The 23,550-nt window shown below is 38.2% G+C and overlaps 2 protein-coding genes across 2 annotated transcripts; one reads left to right on the top strand and one right to left on the bottom strand.

Annotated features, from left to right (window-relative positions):
- The first annotated feature begins 206 nt into the window (after nt 1-206).
- Nucleotides 207-21,938, top strand: LOC109480305 (anaphase-promoting complex subunit 7-like). Its single transcript, XM_019782531.1, has 17 exons — nt 207-388; nt 1,296-1,418; nt 2,133-2,303; nt 3,249-3,478; nt 4,126-4,213; nt 6,626-6,721; nt 7,335-7,423; nt 7,824-7,938; nt 8,619-8,664; nt 9,191-9,286; nt 10,157-10,257; nt 11,224-11,268; nt 18,096-18,208; nt 19,189-19,305; nt 20,354-20,468; nt 21,453-21,503; nt 21,894-21,938. The coding sequence occupies exons 1-17, from the start codon at nt 323-325 to the stop codon at nt 21,909-21,911; spliced, it is 1,680 nt and encodes a 559-aa protein (XP_019638090.1). The 5' UTR covers nt 207-322; the 3' UTR covers nt 21,912-21,938.
- LOC109481342 lies at nt 11,682-13,602 on the bottom strand. Its single transcript, XM_019783914.1, has one exon. It carries the CDS (start codon nt 13,062-13,064, stop codon nt 11,835-11,837), a length of 1,230 nt encoding a protein of 409 aa, XP_019639473.1. The 5' UTR covers nt 13,065-13,602; the 3' UTR covers nt 11,682-11,834.
- Nucleotides 21,939-23,550: the final 1,612 nt, after the last annotated feature.

Raw genomic sequence — 23,550 nt, 5'->3', positions numbered from 1 at the left:
TTGGCGGGAAACCTTTTCACTTTCACCTTTGACCTCACAACATCTAAACGCTAAAATAAATCGAATAACAGTTATACTTTCGTGATTATCTCAAAAAGAACAACCGCATTTAAACAGATGGTATGTGTCTTATTAAAATGGACTTTAAAGATTTCAAATTTTTGTGTATTTTATTATTTTGGGAGTGAGTTGGTCAGATTTCTATTAGTTTCGCTGCGGTATCATTCTGGGCGCCATTTTCATATTTGACATTTCTGAATTTGAACCTCGAAGTTCGGTGTTTTTTTCTCGTCCGATTTTCGCCCGTCTGTCTTTAGTGACCATGACGCTGATTGAACAAGTCAAAGAGCTGCACGCGGAGGGACTGTACTCTAACCTCAAGATCCTGGTGAGTTCTTTGGCTCAATTTGACGAAACGAATTCGCAAAAAAAAATTATTTAGTTTGAATCAGACTAGATTTTCAAGCAGATGTCTGGTGGCAAAATCGTTACGGTTAGAACTGGGTATTCAGAGATACGGAGTCATATATAATTTAGGAAGCTGCCCAGACTGACTGAGTGAGGAAGATTTTTAGATGACGAGTTCTATTAAACCGTAACGCTTTTGCAGCCTTGAATTTTGGCGACTAGAATTACGTGCGGGGGGGGGGCAATTTGTATATCTTTGTGCTGGTACGTATAACTATAATTTATACAGTGTATACCTGGAAATACTTTTTTTCACAGGAGCAACCTGCATGCACTAAAATGTCGTTATTATCATTGCATTGCAATATTCTGACTATAAGCTGGGGGCAATGGTGCACATGGTGCTGCTATATTTGAAAATAGTATCATAATTCATATACATATATTTTGTGGTAGCAAAATTTTGCGGTCTGGGAAAAATGCCCATGTTTGCGGGATTAAATGTTCGTGGTGGTGGCAGGTGCAGGTGCAGAAGAATTAAAGTTTAAGCGAAAAGATTATTTCTTTGCAGTAATGATAGAATTTGCTGTACAGAAGTGATAGCAAAATCTGTGAATATCAAAGTACATGTACCATAAATATAAAGTAATTTACAGTAGTGTAACAGTGCTAACTGACCATGCTAAATGGTAGTGCGACCTTTTAGTGTAATGGTTAGCGTTGGTGACCGCCAAGCGGACAACTCGGGTTCGATTCCTGGTTGTGACATGCTCGCCCCTTTCGGTTTTTACAGTAGTGTGGAGCCCTGATTTGGAATCGCCCATACAAACTCTTATCATTTGATAACATCATGATCCATGACGTCCATTCTGTATTGTGTCCTGCAGGCCAGTATGTTGCTGACCATGACTGACCACAGTACGGACATGTTCTCACCCATGTGCAAGTACCAGCTACAGGCATACTTCGCAGACTCACTGTACGAGACATTGGAGTACAAGAGGGCAGAGGTATGTATATGCACAGTATCATAGTCAATTAAGGTACATTTTATTTTAAGTCATGCATACATGTATCACATCATGTACACTTATACTATAGACGGGCCTGCCTTGGGCTTGAAACCTGACAGCATGTCAAGCCACTAGCCGAGGGGGTCCAAACTTATGTCACTTGTTCCCGAGCACAACTACATTTGTATATCTACCATCCAAAAATCATTACCCTAATCGTTAGTTATGTTACTGTACATGTGTATGTCCATATCCTAAGAGTCAAAACCTGGAAATTCTGCTACAGCAGGGGCCCAAAATGTAACCATTTCGAGGACTCATCAAGACCTACTTACATGTACATAATGTACCTATCTACCAAATATCAAGACAAATTTCCATTGATTTGATTTTTAAAAAAAATGATTAAAGCCTTTATGAGTTATATGCAAACAATTACACTGTCAGACACAAATACATCTACAATTTTCCAATGAAAAATAAAGCCACTCATTATTTCTTGGGTAACATTGGCTAGTATTAAAGCCATTTATTTTATGGCCACATTGCTAAAAATTCTGAGCATTTTGAGAGAAAAAATTTCTACCGTACGACACCCCTACTTTAACCCATTACCCACAATGCATCACACAGAACATGTGCAGTTGGAATCATAGTTACTTTCCAGAAAAATGTTATGATAAATAACATATTATAATATTGTGATGTCAGGCGATGTACAGGAAGGCCCTACAGCAGAGGAAAGCGGCCAGTAAGAACAACCGTGCCAAGACCAGTTCCTCCACCCCCCCGCAGCAGTGGCAGCCCTCGGAAGTGGAGCTGAAGTACAAGATCTACCAGTGCCACATGCACCTCAAGGAGAGCAGGGACGCCATGTCTATTGTGAGTTGTATTTTCCCTAATTTCTCATACAGTAACTGGTATCATTGAACAATATAGGTGCTGGCAGCCATGTTGGTGTCCTTGATTTGCATAATAATTATCTAATCCACCAGTGCCACATGCACCTCAAGGGAAGCAGGGATGCCATGTCCATTGTGAGTTGTATTTTCCCCCATTTCTCATACTGGTATCATTGAAGAAGGTAGGTGATGGCAGCCATGTTGGTGTCCTTGATTTGTATATTTAATCTACCAGTGCCACATGCACCTCAAGGGGAGCAGGGATGTCATGTCCATTGTGAGTTGTATAGAGAATTTTCCATCACTTGACAAGTTTTAATTTCCATACATGTACATGTATCATTGAAGAAGGTACATGTAGGAGCTGGCAGCCATGTTGGTGTCCTTGATTTGCATATTTAATCTACCAGTGCCACAAGCACCTCATGGGGGGCTGGGATAAAACATAAAAAATTAGATAGAATACTACATGGAAGTTGTATTCAACATCACCCTCAGTCCCAGCCCTCCTGCTGTTGGCGATTTGCGTGTGTGATTTGGAATGCACTGTACATGTACAACGTAGTATGGAACCCTAAACAACAAATATCTTTGTAACACTGTTTTCTGTCGGTGCACTGTTCAAATATTGTGCACAGAATGGCATTTATGCATGCAATATTCTGACCCTATACATGTACATTTGTATATTCATCTCTGTGAATAGTTTCATCAGGTTGGTAAGACACTGAGTAAAGAGTCTCTTTTTACATAACCAGTCAGAATTGCCCTGAGGAAGGTAACAGACAGTCACTGAAACGTCGGCTGAATAAAAGACTTGGTTGTGTAAAAAGAGTCTCTTTACTCACTGTATATTCATCCGGTTACAAGGTGATTATGAAGTACAGACCGCCACTAAACGTTCTACGTATGTTGTCCTGTCTAGTTGGAGAGTGTACCAGCCAAACAGCGGACAGCTAAAGTCAACATGGCCCTGGGAAAGCTGTACCAGAAGGCTGGCATGGAGCGGTCAGCCATCTCGTGTTTTAAAGAGGTCCTGAGGCAGTGTCCACTCTCTCTGGAGGCCATACTCTGTCTGCTGGCCCTGGGGGTCAAGGTGGCTGAAGTTGCAGGGATGACCATGGCTGGAGTGCAGGGATTGCAAAACTCAGAATGGTCAGTGATATGAATTATGATAGATGTACACTGTACAGTCAAACTTGTCTAAGATGACCACTCAAGGTACTGAGGAAACATGGTCTTCTTAGACAAGTTTTCTTCTTATCCAAAAGCATGGTAACAAGACAATGAAAAATACAGCAGAATCTCCACCTATTTTACAGTAGACTGTCCAGTTAGCTTAATTAATGATACCCAGCCAGTGTCATTTTACATTGAGAGACTACTGTCATGCTGCCGAAATCAATTGCAAACTGGCCAATTCCATTTAGATTTCTGGCAAAAAAGTTTCCCACCACAGACTTCAGAAACCACAATGCCATTATTTCTTTTATTTCTTTTATTTCTTTGAACAATTGCGGTGACGGTCGATGAAGCAAAATATTCACACACCTACATTGTATATTAATAATAATATGTAAACCCAGTACATACAAGTACACGGACCAGTGCAGGTTAGGTGCAGGTAGAAATACCAGAAATACAGCTCCAATTTAACCTGCGCTAATCTACATTTGCAGATGGTATTTCAACCTTTGCAGATGTATAAGATAATTATGATAATGGCAAATTTGCTTTGAAAAAGTCCCTATGAAAAATACATGTTCTAGACTCTGATCATGACCATGTCTCTTGCCATTAAGGTTATCATCTTGGATCAAAGGCCATGCTTACCTGAGCACCAAGGACTACAGTCGAGCCATTAACACCTTCAACACACTGGATAAAAAGGTAGGGACCCTACCATTACGGGTATGTATTAGTACAGTAATACAATGTACCTGGGCCCTGATAATGTTCAATTTGGGTTTTCCAACCTGTGTGATAAGTTCACTATTGGTATCATGCAGGGTTCTAACAGTTATCACACGGGCTTCCAAATTTTACAATCTACTCTAGAATAGAATTGAACCCATTTTGTGAGCATTGACTTAGTCCACTGTTTTCGAAAAATGAAGTATTATAATGTTGGAATTGATTTTGTTTCAATTTTTTGTCAGGAGACACCAAATTTTGCACATTTGGCCTTGAAATGTGTCTTTTCTAGGGTGGGTATGACAATGGAAAAATGTTTGATAGGTGTCTGATAGAAAATTTGCCAGCGAGTGACCCCCCCCCCCCCAAAGGCTGGGGTATTTGCTAGGTTTGGTCAGGAAAACGCAACAATCACAACATTCCAAGGAAAGAAGTACCAACTCTGCTAGGAATGGTACTTTAGAGCCCTGGAAAGTGAGAGTTTGTAAAAGCAAAAAAAAACAAGAGTTCCGAGATCTCATACCTCCATGAAATATGGGCTTGATATGTAAATGTAAATTTCTTCTTTAATTACGCAAATGACCTCTGCATTAACATAATATATGCATCGTGATGTTAACTTTTAATTAACTTAAAGATGTCCCAAGTATGACATTCCCATCATTCACCATTGAGAAATCATAGATTTTTTACATTAATTATGCAGATTAGGTCATCATTTGCATAATTAGTATCTGTTGATGTTCCATCTGCCATAGGTTTCATACATTACATGTATGAAAGTTCTATAATGTAAAACACTGTAATTATAGAATTTCCTCATTAATTATGCAAATAAAGTCCTCATTTGCATAATTTGCAGTTAATTATGTACATCTCTCTGTCAGATACCTACACACCAAAAATGATGAAAATACGCTGTACCTATCTAGACTTATTGGCTTTCAAAGATTTCGCCCGAAAGTCCCCTGCAGTTCCTGAACAAGCTGCTAGGGGGACCAAACCCACACCACTTATTACTGACAGGAAAAGCTATCTGTCATTCAAGACCATAGCATGTTCAGGACAAAAGATACAAAAACCGGAAGTTCTGCTGCAGTACCAAGGTCATCCACCAGGAGGCCCATATTTGACCTTGACCTTTGTCTTCCTAAGACTTATCAGCATACCAAATATCATGACAATCCATAAAGGCGTTATGAAGTTATGCTGACTACAAAGTTGCGGAAACACACACAGACACACAGACACACACACACACAGACACACACACACACACACAGACACACAGACAGACGCCGCCAAAAACAATACCTCCATTTTTCATGGAGGTAATAAAAGTGAAAAGAATGTTGTGACACAAACCTCGGTCACATAGTCGAAATACATGGGAAACACAGGGGAAACACTCTGGACAGAAGAGGGTATGTTTCCTCTGTGTGTCCTCTCCTTTTTCCCTCCCTTCAGAGGGTCCCTAATGTTTGTTTCAGAGGACGTATAGTGGAAGTATTTCCAATGTGTTTCCTTCTCGCCAATTAGAGACTGTGTTTCTAGTGTGTTTCCTCTGTGTGTCCTGGTAATTAATCACTCCTAGGAGCAGAGCCCAGCAAAGCTTAAGGACAGCAGACTCCTGCCTTATCCCTGGGGCTTGTTATGGGTGAAAAATCAATTATCCATGCACTGCCAAGGCATAGACAGAACAGTGAAGGAATGAATTGTGTAGTGGTGCCATGACAGACCACCTGACCATGTGGTCACACAAGTCACATGATACAGACTATCCTTTTTTTGTCCCTTACTGTGTGTTCTAAGGAACTAGAAGGACCAATTCTCTTTCAAGGCAATGCATACCCATCCAGATACAGGTTTAGAAACACATGAACACTGGTGATAGAACACAGTTACAAATGTACTTGAAATTCTGCCCCTTGTATTCCTTGTATAGGTATATATAACTACAGGCAAAAATTTGGAAGACTGGAGACATTGTTTCATTCTGTATATATATGTAGGTGAGGGGCTGGAGTCTGTCTGATATTGCAACACAGTTTCTGAGAAATGCTGCTGGGCTCTGCTCCTAGGAGTGATTAATTTAAACCAAGACACACAGAGGAAACACACTGGAAACACAGTCTCTAATTGGCGAGAAGGAAACACATTGGAAATGATTTTCTGCTCCAGTCAGAATCCTGTGACAGCTCCTGTGTTTCCATGGGCGGAGAAGTTGGTCACGGATTATCTATATGTTTCCAGTGTGTTTCCTGTGTGTTTCCTTCAGTCCCACAGTGGAAACATAGGGGAAACACATTCTAGTATGTTTCCACTGTGTTACCTAGGTTTGCGAGGGAGTCTGACTATAACATAAACTTCCTTGTTGTGTGACCACAGACATTGTTGCGGGATAACCTGGAAGTCCTGGGTGCCCTGGGTGATAGTTTCTACAAGGCAAATGACTACAAGAACGCTATTGCCAAGTTTGAAAGGGTGAGTTGTGTTTTTTTTTTCTCATGGAGTAGTGTCATTTTCCAATCTGCACTCACTCACTCACTGCACAGCTTAACGTCCGTTTTTCCCCGTACCTCAACCCCAGATGATAATTTGACAAAGTAGAATAATGCATACTACTGCAGTGCTCAAAATACACCAGTAAAACACATACATTTATTAGCAGCGTGCAAAATACCTGGTTGCCCCGGGCAACCAAATTTTACTTTGGGCAACCTATTTTGAACCTACGTGTAGGTTGCCAAGTGTGCTACCTGAATTTTAAGAATACCCCCCCCCCCCAAAGCATGCCCATTTGGTTTGCACCACTGCATCCGGCAGATGCTTTTTAATTTTAGGTATTAATGGCTATTACTAGTATCAGTTAACTAAAGGCTGTTAGAAATATTGTAAAAGGCTTATGTACGTAACATTACTTAATTTGAGGAAAGTAGTAACTTATAGGTGGGGCAACCTAAAATTCTGATGGGCAACCTAATTTTTGCCATAGGTTGCCCACTGGGCAACCTGGTTCAAAAAAGTATTTTGTACACTGTTTTATATATCTTTGATGCTTTTCTTGAATCATTTTTCATGTTCTTGTATGTTACAGATCCACATGCTTGACCCATACCTCCTGAAGGGGATGGACCTGTACGCATCACTACTGGCCAAGGAGAACAAAGCAGACGAACTCCAACAGTAAATAATTTTCCCTTTCAACATTTCTTCAACAATAACTATAATGGCACATTGCCTTCTTCTACATTTCAGTTTACTTTAAAATTTGCAGAAGGAAACATTGTTTTTGCTCAGTTTCTGCTTCTTCTTCTTCTGCAAACACATGAGATAATGACCAGAAGTCTGTCACCATGGTAACTGGTGTGTTAGCAGACACCCTGTCATGATAGGTTACATCATGTAGCAAGATGGAGGTGCTTGCCACGAATGTGTCTTTTAGTGAGAATAGTACAGTAGTTTTTTGGGGTAGACCATGTGAAGGTTAACATTTGTTGCTGTCCTGAAATTTATGTTAGCACCATGAACTGGGACAGGAACTAGGAATTTTGATGTAGAATGAATTTAAACCCTTCATTTCCAGGTTGGGAACAGCACTGTTCCAAGTGTCAGACAGACAGCCTGAACCATGGATCACACTGGGGTACCACTGTGCATGTGTCAAGAGACACACACGAGCGATTTACTTTGCAGCAAAGGTACAGTACATCAGTAGTACATTTTTATTCATTACTCTAACTTATATTTGTTTGTTTGGCTGAAGATACGACCTAGGCTGCTTAACTAGCACAGCTAGCCAATAAGGATTATCATTAAAGGTGATGAGGCTATGGAAATTGACTTAAATCCATGAGGCTAATATGAGACTGTAGAATTTGGAACATCTTACTCAGGGACATGCCCCTGCTCTTTTTCAAAAGTCGCAGTAGATTGTTACATATACATGTACATGATTGTACACATGTATAATTATCTATCATAGGCTGCTTCTACATGTGTAGCTACTATTTTTTATTTGTGGTACCAAAATATAAAAGGACTCCCCACACTTATTTGTAGGCTATATAGCTATTTGATTACTCTTCAAATATGAAATGTGCAAAGTGTCAATATGACTGATCATGGCTGGAAATTCATTTTTGGGAATAGGTTCACTGGTGCACCCAACCTAAAAAATTGGGTGCACAAAATTTTTGGAGGGTGCACCACATATATGATGATTACAGAAGTAAATAGTAGAATGTCAGCAAATAAATTATTTTTGCTTTGCCACCCTAAAATTTCTTTGGATGCCCTTGAGAGTTTAGCCTTTTTGATGAGTGCATGTGTACATGTAGCCTGTTGTGTTATATGTAAATTATTTTGTTATTCTTCCCAGGCATACCAGCTTAACCAAGAAAGTGTCCAGGCCCTTCTTCTGAAAGGTATGGGCCACTATAATATAGATTTTTTTTCTTTTAAATCAAAAATAATGTTTCTGACACTTTAATTTCTTGTTTAGATTTGAAGTTTGAATGTTTTATTATTTTTTTTAATCTCATTGGCTACACTATAGTTTAATGAGAGCTTTTGGTACATTATCATGAAAGTTCATCTGTATTGGTAGTTTATTGTTTAGAGTTAAATTTAAGATCCACCACAAAAGGTTAGACCTAGAGCTTTCAACCAGTCACTCTATTCTCCTAGTAGACTGACCCAGTGCTGCTTGTCACGTGGCTTCTTTTATTTAAGTGTGACATCAACACTGGGTCAAACTTTTGTACGTGTTGAAACTTCCAAAAAATTTGGAATACACAGTCCAATGTCAATCTCAAGGACTGGCATACAAGTTAATTTAGAACTACATACTATACACGTGTGTCAAGCTAAGGCAGGCCATTTTATATGTACATGTTTCATGCTGTGGCCTTAGCTGAAAGCCCATGGTGAGTGAGTTCTGTTGTCTCCCAGGTTCCACCTTGCAGCAGATAGAGAAGACACAAGAAGCCATCCTGCACTACAGAGAAGTCATGCGCATGGTGCCTGATCGACTCGAGTCTTACGAAGGTCACTTTTTTTCTCTACCTTCTTTGTACTTTCAATTGTACAAAAGTTTACATCATTCTACATTCGATATAATATATAAACCCAGTAAAACTAGTACCATGTACATGTATGTTGCAGTTACAGTTGCTTGTTCCATACCCTAGACTCGTAATAGCTATTTATTGGTTTAAATAGTAACAAAAGTATGTAGGGACTCCAGACCCATAGCTTGTTCTCTGGTTATGCTACAAGTACGAAAATGATGACAGTCAAAAATATGCTAAGAAATGGCAGTAAATGTCAGACAATATCAGACAGATTTCTTCACCCAGAATATTTTTATTTTGCTACCCTGAAATTGCAGCTCAAAATTGCATTGGATGCCTTTAAACACCTTAAAGTTTGTAACATAACCATCTTTTACATGTACATATAGTGTTGTGTACCATTTCGCTGGACCGGTTTTGGACTTGTTTAAAAATGTTCAAGTCAAGAACTGATTCCGGACATATTACAAAAAAAACCATGTCACATATATACCCCTTTTTCCATCCAAACCACCTACAACCTTCCATAGATTGCAAAATCTGTGCTGCAAAATGAAAAAAAACATTGCCATCAGGCATTGTCAAGTACCGGCCTCCATGTTATGTGGCACAAGTTTTGCGCAGACAACATTTCAAGGTTGCCAACATGCAGTTTTGTACATGCCATGAGTTTAGGTGCAGACTTACAAGTCCGGAACTGAACCTAAACCTCTGGACTTGAATCCGGACCTGAACCTAAAATTGGGTTTAGGTACACAGCACTATAATGTTTTTATATTATGTACATGTACATAATATACAAAACATGTATACATATTGTATGCCTACATGTGTACTTTTGCAGGTCTGGTAGAGTGTTATCTCTCTAACGGTAGAAACAGAGAGGCTGTCAGTGTGGCACTGAATGCCTGCAAGACTCTTGGATACACACCCTCCACACTTACTGTAAGTATTGGAAAAATAAATGGTTTCCTTTTTTTTTTTTAAATATATAAGGCCACACCAATTTAATTTGTTGGTTCTCGGATTTTTTCAGAAAAAATATGAAGCGACAGGGCGAAAAAAAATAAAAATAAAAACAGGTCTAGGCATCCTATTATAGGCTAAAATGCTACAAAATGAGCCATGAAGTCAACACAAAAGGCTGGGTTAAAATTTAAACATTGAATTTTGAACTTTTAATCAAACCACTGCAATGATAGATGGGAAAACTGTAACAACTAGGAAGAAAAGGACTATCCTCAACTGTTGGGGGGCAAAACATGAGCATTTTTCAGTTGATTCAGGACCAGAATCAAATTTTTTTTTTTTTGCAAATCAGAAAAAAACGAAGAGGCGAATCCGAGAACCAACAAATTAAATTGGTGTGGCCTAATCAGGGTAAAGATTGAACAATATTTACACACTGTTGTCTTTACAGCAATAACACAAGGGTAAAGATAGAATGCTGTATGTTCTGATATACATACTGTATTACAGTATACTGTTGTTTTAACAACATCAACACCAGGGTAATAACATTATTTTATGATACACACCTTCATTTTCACAACAATATTACCAGCATAAATATATAGAACAATATTCTCTGAATACAAACTTTCATTTTTATAATGATAACACCAGGGTAAAGATAGAACAACATTTTCTGATACACATTGTCATATTTACATGTATACAATAACACCAGGGTAAAGATAGAAGTAACATTATTTTCTGAAAACACTGTCATTTCTTATAACAATAGTACCAGGGTAAAGTTAGAACAATATTTTCTGATAATTATTGTTACTGTATACTGTTATTAAACAACATCAACACCAGGGTAAATAACAATATTTTCTGATACACACCATAATTTTCACAACAATAACACTAGTAAATGATTCATGTTTTCTCCATTTTTTTCAGTTATATGCCTCAGTTTTGATGGAAGATCCTCCCTCACAAGACAAGGTATGTATAAAACTGTGGTCATGAACATGCATCTTTACAAACAAGGTTAAGGCCACACCAATCTTATTTGTTGCTTCTCGAATCGCCCTGCCCATTTTTTTCTGATATGGCAAAAAAAATTTCAAAAATTTTTTGTACAGTTCTAAATTAACTACAAAATGCTCAACGAAAGACATATTTTGGCCCCAACAGTTGAAAAAAGGCCTTTTCTTCTGAGTTCTTAAGTTTTCCAATGCTTTTCAATGTTTCATTAAAAGTTCAAAATATTATTGTTTTGATTATAAACCAGCCTGGCATGTTCACGTCATGGCTCATATTGTAACATTTCCGGGTATCATGGGGTGCCTTGGCCTGTTTTTTTTTTTGTTTTTTTTTTTTGCCCTGTCTCACCTGATTTTTTCTGAAAAAGTCTGTGAGAAGCAACAAATTAAATTGGTGTGGCCTAATGTTTATTTTTCCCCAGGTTTTAGGCTACGGCAGGTAAATTTTAATGGATGACACGCTCCAAAGACTTCAAATGTGAAACAAGGCCAGCAAAGAAACTCATTGATGTATTATAATCAGTTCTAGTCTTTACTCTCAACTTGATAACAACAATTAATACCATTACACAGTTTGTTCTCAAAACAAGTCATGATCACCAGTGCTGCCACACCTACTGCTGCTAAAGCTCCCCCTATCCCCTCTGATGGGAATGGCACCCTGCCAAACATGACAAAGTTTAGTAGCAAGGAAAAGGGAATGGTCGCAGTCAGCAAAATCTGCACGATGCCAGCTTTTTCATACTTCAGACCAAAGTAGAGCAAATAGCTGGCAGTGCTGTAACAAATAACGTGACCAATCACAGCCATCCATACATCCGTACCGTACTCAGGAACATTCCCGTAACTTAGCACTTCGTACACAAATTTGGAATCGAAAGGTACTAAATACAGAATGCTGCACAACTGAACAGCGAACACCAACGTGATGGGGTGCAGGTTTTTCTTCAGTAGGCCGCGAGCACTGACAAATGCAGCCGAAAGTAGCGGAGAAAGGAAGAGAGCTACTAAATATATCGCCATCGATGTATGGGGCCCACTCTTGGGCTTTGGCACGCTGATTACATACAGCATACTGCCACAAACACTGACTGCCATGGCCCAGAATTTTTCGTGGGAAAAGCTCTCGCTAAGCAAGCAGTAGGCAATTGCAGTGGTATAAGCAGGTGCCAAGGCATAGATCGACCCCTGATAGGCTTCGATTGGAATATCAAAGAGGTAGGACATAGGTGTGATAACAGTAGTAACTGTCGTTGCCATCCCTACTAAGATTAGAATTGGTAGCCTTGATTTCATTCGTGCAAATGACGGCTGCGCAACTTTGAGCCCGCACGATTTGCCAACTGCTACGAACGCCATCGCACCGAGGTTGATCGTGAACAGGCAAACGCTTCGGAACAGCAGAAGGTGCGAGGTTTGGACGCCCGCCGCTGTACACAATCCGAAGCAGCTTTCTGCCAAGGCAAACACAGCAGTGCTTACTACAACTAGAACCACACCGGTTACGTTAGGGGCCGGTTCAGGCTCCTCTTCCATGCTGGACTCTGGGCTGGGAATGGTCTCGTCTTCAGTATTTAATTCGACAGTTTCTGTGTGGAGAAGGAGTGGATCTTGCTCTGTTGTTGTCTGCCTGAAGTGGACAGTCACGCTTTCTGTGCCTGCATCCCCTGAGGCATTGATGATGTGTTCTTGTTGTAGGAGTGGTAGCTGCTCGATTCTTGACTGGGGAAACATTCTAGATGCTTTAAATGGCATTTGTCAAGTCACAGTTCTGACAGAGTTCCTTACAGCTTTCTCCTTGGCGTTAAGAATGGCCCAGACATAGAGTTTGATGTCAGTCCCAAAATCAGGGTCTTCTTCGTCAATATAACTTAGATTTGGTCTCTTTGAACCACTTTATCACCACATGAATATAATTGTTAGAGGCATAAATTTTAAGTTCAATGCAGCCACATACATGTATACAGTACCTTATTTGCACTCTTCGAATGTCTTTTTCCGAGTTCTGGTGCCATGTACAAATGAAGGCCAAACAATCCCGAGTCTTCAAAAGAAACTGTCTCTTTGTCCTTTAGAAGTCGTCAGTTATATATATTACAGTCGAAAGAATCTTTTCTTGCAGATAATTGCCTCTTGAAGAGCCTTGAAAATGTCTTCTCAAGGATGTGTAGATTCGCTGGAAACGTGCAAAAAAATCCCAAGACTCGAGAAACTGGCACTTTTACCTTAAGGACTTGCCTCACGGTTGAATGAATCTCGAGATGATTGCTTCTTCAAGGATCTTTCAAGGTGTCTTCTTATATATAAGTTGTAGGTTTGCGGGATCTCTGTCGATTGACAGCCTTTCTTGAAGGAATAAACTCAGTTCCTTGAACTGTTTTCTTCAGTTGTAATTTCTCAATCTGGAAGAATAAGTCCAGCTCCCTGCAGATGTTGCATGAGGCCTGTAATGTGACCTGTGACTGACCAGTAATTATGCTGATTTTTTGTTCCGCTGACTGTACCTAACAGACTAAAACAGGAAAAACCTGTTTAACTTATCAGTCAGGTGATACCATTATATGAAGCTGTGTTTTGTGTTAAGGCCACGCTAATTTAATTTGATGTTTCTCAGATTTTTTCAGAGAAAATATTAAGCGACAGGGAAAAAAAAAAAAACAGGCCAAGGAAAGCCATGTTATATAAGCCATGAAGTGAACATACCAGGCTGGTTTATAATCAAAACAATAGATTTTGAACTTTCAATGAAACAAAATCGCTTTCTTACATTGAAAAACTTTAAGAACTGGGATGAAAACGACTTTCTTCAACCATTGGGGCCAAAATATGTCTTTCATTAAGCATTTTGCAGTAAATTTAGAACAATTTTTTTTCTTCATTTTTTGGCAATTCAGAAAAAAATTAACAGGGGGATCCGAGAAGCAACAAATTAAATTGGTGTGGCCTAATAATATGATTTTTAAAAATCAACTTTCTGGTCAAATAAAATATATAAAATATATATTAAAGCTGTATTTTGTGACTTAAGATGATACAAAGAAATCAACTTTCTGGTCATATCTTTACAAAATAAGTTGAATGAACCCTACTCCATTGCAGATAACTGTCATTCAGGAAGTGAAGGTACCAAAATCTCATGCCTTAGGCCACACCAATTTAATTTCTTGGTTAACGGATTTTTCTAGAAAAATAATGGAGCGGGCGGGCGAAAAAAAATTAAAAATAAAAACAGGCCTAGGCATCCTATTATGGCCCAAAATGGTACGATAGGAGCCATGACGTCAACACACCAGGCTGGTTAGAAATTTAAACAATGAATTTTGAACTTTTAATGATGCCACTGCATTGGAAGATGGAATGACTGTAACAAGTAGTAAGAAAAGGACTGTTTTCAACTGTTAAGGGCAAAATATGAGCATTTTGCACTTGATTCTGAATTTTTATTTTATTTTATTTTTATTTTTTTATTTGCAAATCAGAAAAAATGAAGCGGCGAATCCGTTAACCAAGAAATTAAATTGCTGTGGCCTTATGGCAAATATGAGACGTGTTCAAAACACAGCTGTACATGTCAGCCATGTTTTATTTACATTCTGATAGTTTGTGGTGTCACCATAAATTAAGTAGGCTTCATATGGGCTGAAAAACCTGTTAGACTTATCAGGCGATACCATTATATATACATGTAAAGCTGTATTTCGTGACTTGGTAACGATAGAAAAAAATTAACTTTCTGGTCATGTCTTTACAAAGTAAGTTGAATGAACCCTACTCAATTGCAAATAACGGTCATTCAAAAAACTGTCATTCAAAATCTGATGCCTTTTGGCAAATATGAGACATGTTTAAAACACAGCTGTCAGCCATGTTTTGTTTACATTCTGGTAGTTTGTGGTGTCACCACAAATTAAGAAGGCCTCATATATATGGGCTGTTTTATCGCCAACTATAATTTTTTTTAAAAATTTGAAGTAGATGTAATCTACAATGATATCACACAAATATTTTTATTCATATTAATATTTTAATTTTGGGTGCAAAAATGTTACATAGTCATAATGCCCCATATATTTATTAAGTTTTTCACACAGAGATATTGATATAGTTTTAATGACTAATTACACAATAATAATCGTCATATGTTTGAAATTAGCAGAGGCATATATTTTTTGCATTCGCATATTTTTTTGGAATTTTGAAGCATATCTGTGATTGTTGGATCAGTCCATATACATGTACACGTTGTAATGATTTGATTTGATTTGACCAATTATTGTACTTCTTTTTGTTTTCACGGCTTTTGTGGTAACCTCTTCACAGCAACATACATCTTATATCTATAGATGTATTTAAATATGACATTTGAAAATAAAAGTAAAATAATACGACTACAGAAAAAAGTTTTAAAAGCACAATTTTAAATTTGTCCCAAATGTTAAATCATGCATGTGGACAGACCAGATTTGTGCAATTATTTGAGAATTGGAGCGGAATGATTTTTAATTGATAAGGTGTCAAACAGAGTGCAGAAACAATACAGGTACTGTCATTAAAGTGTCCTTACCTAGTTTAATAGACAATGACCAAATAGGGCAGTAACACATGTAAAAGATACCACAAATGACAGCGTTTAGCATCCAGGGTTAGCCTGGGTGCCATCCGAATTTGTAACGGCTCCCCCGATTTTAAGTAATCAGCTCTGAAACTTGAACGTAATTCGTAATAGGCGGCGAAAATTTTGGGTAATTCGTAATCACTACCCCCCTTGCAGGCCCTCATATACATTGTATCTGGGGTAGCCTCTCTTATCTCAGAAGCCCCTTTTTGTCAGTGTCTTGCAGCCAATTATGCAATTACCCCGGTAGTCGAGTGAGAGAGAGTGCCTCAGGGCATGTGGAGCACCTAGTAATCTTTGCTTAATACACACCTGCAAGTATGGGTTTTTGTAGCACGTCGGCAGAACGTAGTGCGCCTGCGCAGAACCCTGATTTTTCGCCGTTTTCGTTGGATTTTTGGTCAACGTTGCATCAGAATTTTGCCTGTTGCAGAGGATATCTTTTCCTACATAACATTTGGAAACTACAGACGGAGTGTTAACCTTAATATGCACAAATACAATCTTATATGAGACGTTCTGCCGAATTGCTATGTGTAATACATTACGGATTTCACGCAGGTGCAGTACGTTCTGCCGACGTGCTGGTTTTTGTAGTGGTCTTTGTGTATATACCATGCTATTTTAATCACAGATGCAAGTTGAATACAAAACAGATGTTTACTTCTTGCATATATAAATGCTCAATTTATGTTGACTACAGTCGGAGGGCAGCAATTTTTTTTGAATTAGTGTCAAAAATTATTGTGTGCACTGATTTTATCCATTACATAAATAGAATTACTTGCTGTGACCTTTGGCTTAAACCAGCGTGCAAAATACCTGGTTGCCCAGTAGTTGCCCCGGGCAACCAAATTTTACTTGGGGCAACCTATTTTTGAACCTAGGTAGCCCAGTGTGCTACCTGAATTTTAAGAATGCCCCCCCCCCCTCCAAATCATGCCCACTTGGCTTGCACCACTGTATCCGGCAGATTTTAATTTTAGGTATTAATGGCTATTAGTATCAGTTAACTAAAGGCTGTTAGAAATATTGTCAAAGGCTTATGTATGTAACATTACTTCATTTGAGGAAAGTACAGTCTATAGTAACTTATAGGTGGGGCAACCTAAAATTCTGATGGGCAACCTAATTTTTGCCGTACATGTAGGTTTCCTAATTTGTGTTTTGGTAGCAATAACAGATTTTCAGTAGCAAAACAAGTCGTATACATTCTTTTTTGTACCTGAGTGTAAGTTAGTCTTTTCAGGTACAGTACTGGGACATTGATGCTTCTTTCAATACTTTCAGACCTCCAAATTAAAGGTGGTCCAATGGCCACTGACCACTAAAATTTAGGCTGGCCCTCTGAGCAACCTGGTTCAAAAAAATATTTTGTACCCTGACTTAAACTAAGCCCTTGATCAGATGATAAACCCACACATGTACTTGTTAAAATTACACATTATCATTGCCTTGCAGATTTTTTTCCTGATCATATTTAGTCTCCATAAATAGAGGTTGTATCCAGGTTAACCTTAGCCTCCCAGACATTGCCGAACTCCCCCTAACCAGCATGTCGGCAAAATGCGCTGCACCTGCGCGAAACCCGTAATATATATAGTGGGGTCGTGTGACGCAACGGCAGAGTGCGTGACTCGGAAATTTCAAGAGGTCCCGGGTTCGAGTGCTGACTTGCCACCGATCTTGTGCCCTTGGGAAAGGCACTTTACACGACTTTCCCCACTAGACTCAAGTAAAAATGAGTATTGCCTGAGTGTCCAGTGTTCGTTTCTTTGTGCGGGACACAACACCAGCAACAGCTGCCTCTGTTCCGCGTGTATTGCACTGTTGCAATTTCAAAATATTTTAAAAAATCAAAATATTTTATGTCATACCTGGGCTGCAATTACGTTCGATACAAGCTTAAGTGTTCTTTACGGTAAGGCCCGGGCTTATTGTTCCATAGAATAATTCGAACGCGTTTTGCCCTAACCGCATGCACCGCTTTCAGAAATTTGAATACAAACTACTCAGACTTTAAGAAGTATCATGCATAATAAGAACAAACCTGCATACTAGTATTCAAGTGATATTTCTTGCTCTAGTGTATGGTTATAGTTCTTATGTTTTAATATTTACCTTTTATGATGCTTGTTAATCCTCCATATTGTTTGTTTGTTTGTTTACAGGCAAAAAGCACACTAGACCGAGCACTGTCCATCAAGCCAGACTATCTGAAGGCTGTCACTATGAAAGTGAAGATACTACAGATCAAGCAGAAATATGAGGAAGCCATAGAACTGTTAGTCTTCACATTTTATAATTTGTGTTTTGGTAGCAATAACAGATTTTCAGTAGCAAAACAAGTTACATGTATATACATTTTTCTTGTACCTGACTCAATCCACATTAATTTAATTTCTTGGTTAACAAATTTGCCCGCTTAATTTTTTTCTGATTTGCAAAAAAAAAAGAAAAAAATTCAGAATCAATTGCAAAATGCTCATATTTTGCCCCGAACAGTTGAAAACAGTCCTTTTCTTCCTATTTGTTACAGTTCATCTTTCAATGCAGTGGTATCATTAAAAGTTCAAAATTCATTGTTTACATTTTGGACCAGCCTGGTGTGTTGATTTCATGGCTCCTATCGTACCATAATAGGATGCTTAGGCCTTTTTTTTTTAAATTTTTTCGCCCACCCGCTCCATTATTTTTGTAGAAAAATCTGTTAACCAAGTAATTAAAATGGTGTGGCCTGAGTGTAAGTCTATTCAGGTACAGTACCGGTACATTGATGCTTCTTTCAGTACTTTCAGGCCTCGAAAGTAAAGATGGTCCAATGGCCACTGACCACTAAAATTTAGGCTGGGACAACTAGAAAACACTTGGGGACATTTTTGGGACAATAGAAAAACAATCAACATCAGAATGTAAGCCCTTCTTTTGTTTACCAGGCACACGTCCTGGGTTTTGGATCCGGAAAAGTCCCCCTGAATTTCCTGTCTACTCTGCAATTATAATGCGCCTGGGAGTGAACATAAGCAAAATAAAGTTGACTTCAAGTCATACAATACTTCTCGAAAAATGGGTGGGGACAGTTCACCCTGATTTTGGGACAATTGAGATTTATTTTTGGGACAGTACTGGTCCAGTCGATAGGTCTGTTTTTATTTTATTTTTTTCTGTCCTGCCGCTTCATTTTTTTCTGAAAGTATCCGAAAACCAACAAATAAAATTGGTGTGGTCTTAAGGACATTTTTTCTTCTGACATTGTCTCTCCAGGCTGCGTAGTCAGCTGGTGAACCAGAGTCTGTGTGTCCTGCACCAGCTGTTAGGGGACTGTCTGTCTGCTGTGAGTGACTATCAGGAGGCTTTGGATCAGTACAGTATAGCACTCAGGTACTCATTTCTTTCACCAAAGGCCATGTTGACTTGATTATATGGATGGCATCCTCTGGGAACCCCAAAACTGATGCGAGTGTGCAAATAAAAAGTTTTGAAAAAAAAGAAAGTTTCTTTCATTATGAAATCTACGTGGTCATGAAGACACAAATGACAAAGCGTATGATATGGGGAATAATGTACTCTTCAAATTTCTTTACATTTTCGTCTTTTTTCATTTGATGTTAGCATTACATTAGTATCGTTTTCATTTTTTTTTTTTGCAACTTACAGTATATATTTGCTCATTTTGCAACTGTTTTGTACAATTGACAGTGTGGTTGAAAACTTCTTTTTTTGCAGATGTCATCCATAATTATAATCGAATCAACATGCATTGGCCTAATTTGGATCCACAATTACATGTAGCTTCAGTATCAGTGTTCTGTGTAATGAAAGCTCATTTGTGGCAATCGATACTTACATACATGTTTCGAGTTACAACTTTTGTTCCAACACAACAGATTGTTACTGTAATTCACTTTATGTATGAAAAGTTCACCGTATGAGAAAAATAGACATGTTTACGGAACTACATATTCACGGTGGCGACAGGTAAAAGAAAAAGAGTCCAGGAATTATTTGTTAACTGTAATGATATTGAAGTTCACGGTACAGAAATGACAGTGAAAACAGTGAACATACATGTAACAGTACAGTGAAAAAATCTGGAATTACAGTATTACCCAGAGCTTTCGACCAGTCATTCTGGTCCTCTGCAATAGACCCAGTGAGTTAGACATAAAATGTAGCTTCACTGAAGTGTTACGTCAACACATTGTTTATTAGATTCATATACCTTTGTTCCCGGGGGTTGATGTCACACTTCCGTGAAGCCAAATGACAAGTCTTACTGGGTCAATCTGTTGAAGGCTGAAGCTTTTTCAAGCGATGTGCATCTTGCATCTCCCTCTAGCATCTCGCATTGGAACTGCAAGGGAGGTTCTAGTGAAATCTTTCAAAAGTTTTTTCTAGCCCTGCAATACCAGCTGAATTTCTGTTCCAGCATTGACCCGACAGACCAGAAGTCGTTGGAGGGTCTACAGAGAATAGAGAAGAACGGGAACAACCTGGAGGCCAGTCAGGACGAGGATGTGGACGCTATGGAGGATGAGGAAGAGGTCAGTTGGTCTTTCTTACCATCAGGTTTATTGCAAAAAAAACAACAACAGTGAAACAAATACTATTAGATAATATGTTATTACATGGGTTATTACAACTAGTTTCATGTACGTTTGATAGTTACATGTACTATCAAATGTGGAAATGATAGTGTTGTTATCTGGTGTGTTATGCCAAAGGACTGTAATACCAGCTTCACAGACACAGTACATGTACATCTACATAAGTTTGTAAAGATGTCTGCTTGGTGAAATGTATAATAATGCTCTTATTTGTGAGGCATTTATATCACAATTTGATAATCAAAGTCTTTTAGGGCGGGTATAAATTTTAAAGGCACCCCAAAAAGATTTTTGAATGACATGTAGAATTGTTTTTTGGCCACATTACAAAAGACATATCACTTTATAAATGAAATCACCTTCAGACTTTGTATGGTTTTGTAAACTAATCAGTTACTGGTATGTAACTTTTGAGCCCTGACTGTATAGCCGGTATAACCGCCCTTCGGCATAACACACCAGCTTTACAGGCACGTGGCGCGGCGGCAGCTGGCTACATTACACCTATTGACTTGTTACACCTAACCGTTGAACATCTACATGTAACTCTAGACATTTTTTGAAGCTATCTAATGACAATGCCCCTACTGTACTTGGTGACAGCGAGTTCCACTCTACGCTAGTTCTAGGAGAGAATGAATTCTTGAACACCTCAATCCTAGGTTGATAACTCTGGTACTTGATGAAGGCATGGCTATTTTTGGTTCTCTTCTGGGCTGGTATTAGGTACTTAGTAGTTGGGACATCCACCAGTTTATGAATTGTTTTGTACATCATGCATAGTCTGGACATGACTGATAAAATGACTGATTAAACCTCTTGATTACAGCAAATTTATTTGATGATTGTGATATTTTACTTTTTCCTGAAAAGTTGCAATGTCTGTTTTACTGAGACATATTGTTTTGTTTTTGCTTTTAGGCTGAGTTGTTGGGGAGTGATGCAGAGGCCCAGTGGTCTGATCAAGAACAGGTAACCTCCAATAATTTATACCAGAAGAAAAATAAACTGTTCTCCAACTCAATGTTTCTTCATGTATTTCATGCCCGTAGCCAGAATTTTGAATTGTGGGTTTCTTCCCACTGCTGAAGGGGTCAGCGAGCGCCGTAGGGGGCTCCCCCGTGAAATTTTGAAAAATGAACCACCAATTAGAGAGTGTTTTTGTTTTAATTTCAAATTTCTACATTTTGATGGAGGTGGGCAGAGCTATGAGATTGGTCTATAATAGGCATGCCTTCTTTCAGTTTAATTTTTTGCTTCTCAGGTACTTTGACAAGTATGTAGAAAGTACTGTTAGAAAAACAAGTTACCATTGAAAAAAGAAAACATGCTCAGTTTTAATTGATGTCCCTTTTTTTCCAGTGGTATGGAGTGCAGTAGGCCAATGTCAACACTTTGGAAAACAACGAAAGAAGATCATAAGGATACTCTTCTTCAAGCAGATCATTCTGTGGTAAAATCATAAAAAAACTAGCAATACCGTATCCAATTGGCCAATGGGACATGTTGATACTAATACATTGTAACCTTTGAGCATTTTGACATTCTGCAATTCTTTGATTGGACACTTGGCCATTTGGATACTGTCTTTCCAGGCAGTTGTTTTCAATTATGTCACTGAAAAATCTGTTTGGAGATGAAAGGTAATCATCAAGCATACTTTTTAGAAATGCCTGATGTTATATAGTAATCATTGATATCATACCATATGGCCTGCATGTACTTGTAGTTCTTAATGATTGCTATAATAGACTATTTTACTCAAAGGTAATCACATCTAAAGGTTGAGATAAAGTGTAAAATAAGAATACAGTGAGTATAACTAATGTAGCCTTTGTTTTAAAAAGAAATTTACAACATTAATGAACTGTCAGTGATATTAATGTTTGCGAAATTAAAATACATGAAAGCCACATGTGCTATCAACAATGAATCTGTAATAGATTCATTCTTAAAAGATCATCTGTGCTAGAAGAAGTCATGATGAAACAAGCTTGAACTGTACACGTTAGGCCATGTTGATTCAATTATATGGATGACATCTCTGCACGCATGAATTCTTTGCCGTTTCCAAAAAAAGTTTTCAACCATGCTGGAATTCGTACAAAAACGTTGCAAAATCAGCAAATATTATATACCGTAAGTTGCAAAAAGAATATTTATAAAAAATACCAATGTTGTAGAGTGCCACAATCAACCAAAAAAAAGACGAAAATGTAAAGAAATGAATTTGAAGACTAGATTCGCCATACTCGTGTCATTTGTTCAACCTTCATGACCACATAGATTTCATAATGAAAGCAACTTTTTTTTGCCAAACAATTTTTTTTCACATCAGTTTTGGGGTTCCCAGAGTATGTCATCCATATAATCAAATCAACATGGCCTTATCTCCAATGCAAAAAATTGGGCTGTACCCAATGCTTTTAGCAGGCTTTCCAGGCCCCTAGAAGCTCACTTGCACACACCAGTAAGTCAGAAAAATCTGCAAACTTGAGATCCTAGACCTTTTGATGTAATGTATACAAAAAGTACATGCTATACATGTTGTATGTGTACATGTAATAAAAGTACAGGTCTAGTATCAGAGATGGCATCATGTTCTGATTTTAAATTAGTAATTTGCCAGGTTGGTTACATCTTTATTCAATTATTTTATACTACAAATATGTAGACCAAACATTTTTGCATTTTGCCAACACAATGTTTTGTCCTGATAGTATTAAATTTGCTTACAATGTACATGTACTTAAGATCAACTTTAATGACCAGTATTTAATATGAACTTTTTAGAAGGACTGTTGCTGTGCTCATTTCTGTGCTTATTCATATTAAACCATTATGATTGTTTTCTTACTTATATGGATTTACTCATAGACTCCAAAATGTTTGACATAGTAGCATGAACTGTATGTTCATGGAAAAAGTAATAGTTCGCAAACTTGATAGTTACTTGGTACATTTTTGGGGTCATATACATCTACTAATAGTGTCATATAGTGTACATGTTAAGCAGAAC

The sequence above is a fragment of the Branchiostoma belcheri genome, unplaced genomic scaffold (genome assembly GCF_001625305.1).
Source record: "Branchiostoma belcheri isolate BF01 breed outbred unplaced genomic scaffold, Haploidv18h27 scaffold1, whole genome shotgun sequence".
NCBI lineage: Eukaryota > Metazoa > Chordata > Leptocardii > Amphioxiformes > Branchiostomatidae > Branchiostoma > Branchiostoma belcheri.
The sequence above is the reverse complement of the archived record's forward strand: the minus strand, read 5'-3'. Positions and strand labels throughout refer to the sequence as shown.

What these genes read in the sequence shown, in the direction of transcription:
- LOC109480305 (XM_019782531.1), top strand. Translation starts at nt 323, where the DNA reads ATGACGCTGATTGAACAAGTCAAAGAGCTGCACGCGGAGGGACTGTAC. An exon ending in CGATTTACTTTGCAGCAAAG is followed by an intron (nt 7,939 to 8,618) that starts GTACAGTACATC and finishes TATTCTTCCCAG; the next exon opens with GCATACCAGCTTAACCAAGA. An exon ending in ACACACCCTCCACACTTACT is followed by an intron (nt 10,258 to 11,223) that starts GTAAGTATTGGA and finishes CATTTTTTTCAG; the next exon opens with TTATATGCCTCAGTTTTGAT.
- LOC109481342 (XM_019783914.1), bottom strand. Translation starts at nt 13,064, where the DNA reads ATGCCATTTAAAGCATCTAGAATGTTTCCCCAGTCAAGAATCGAGCAG.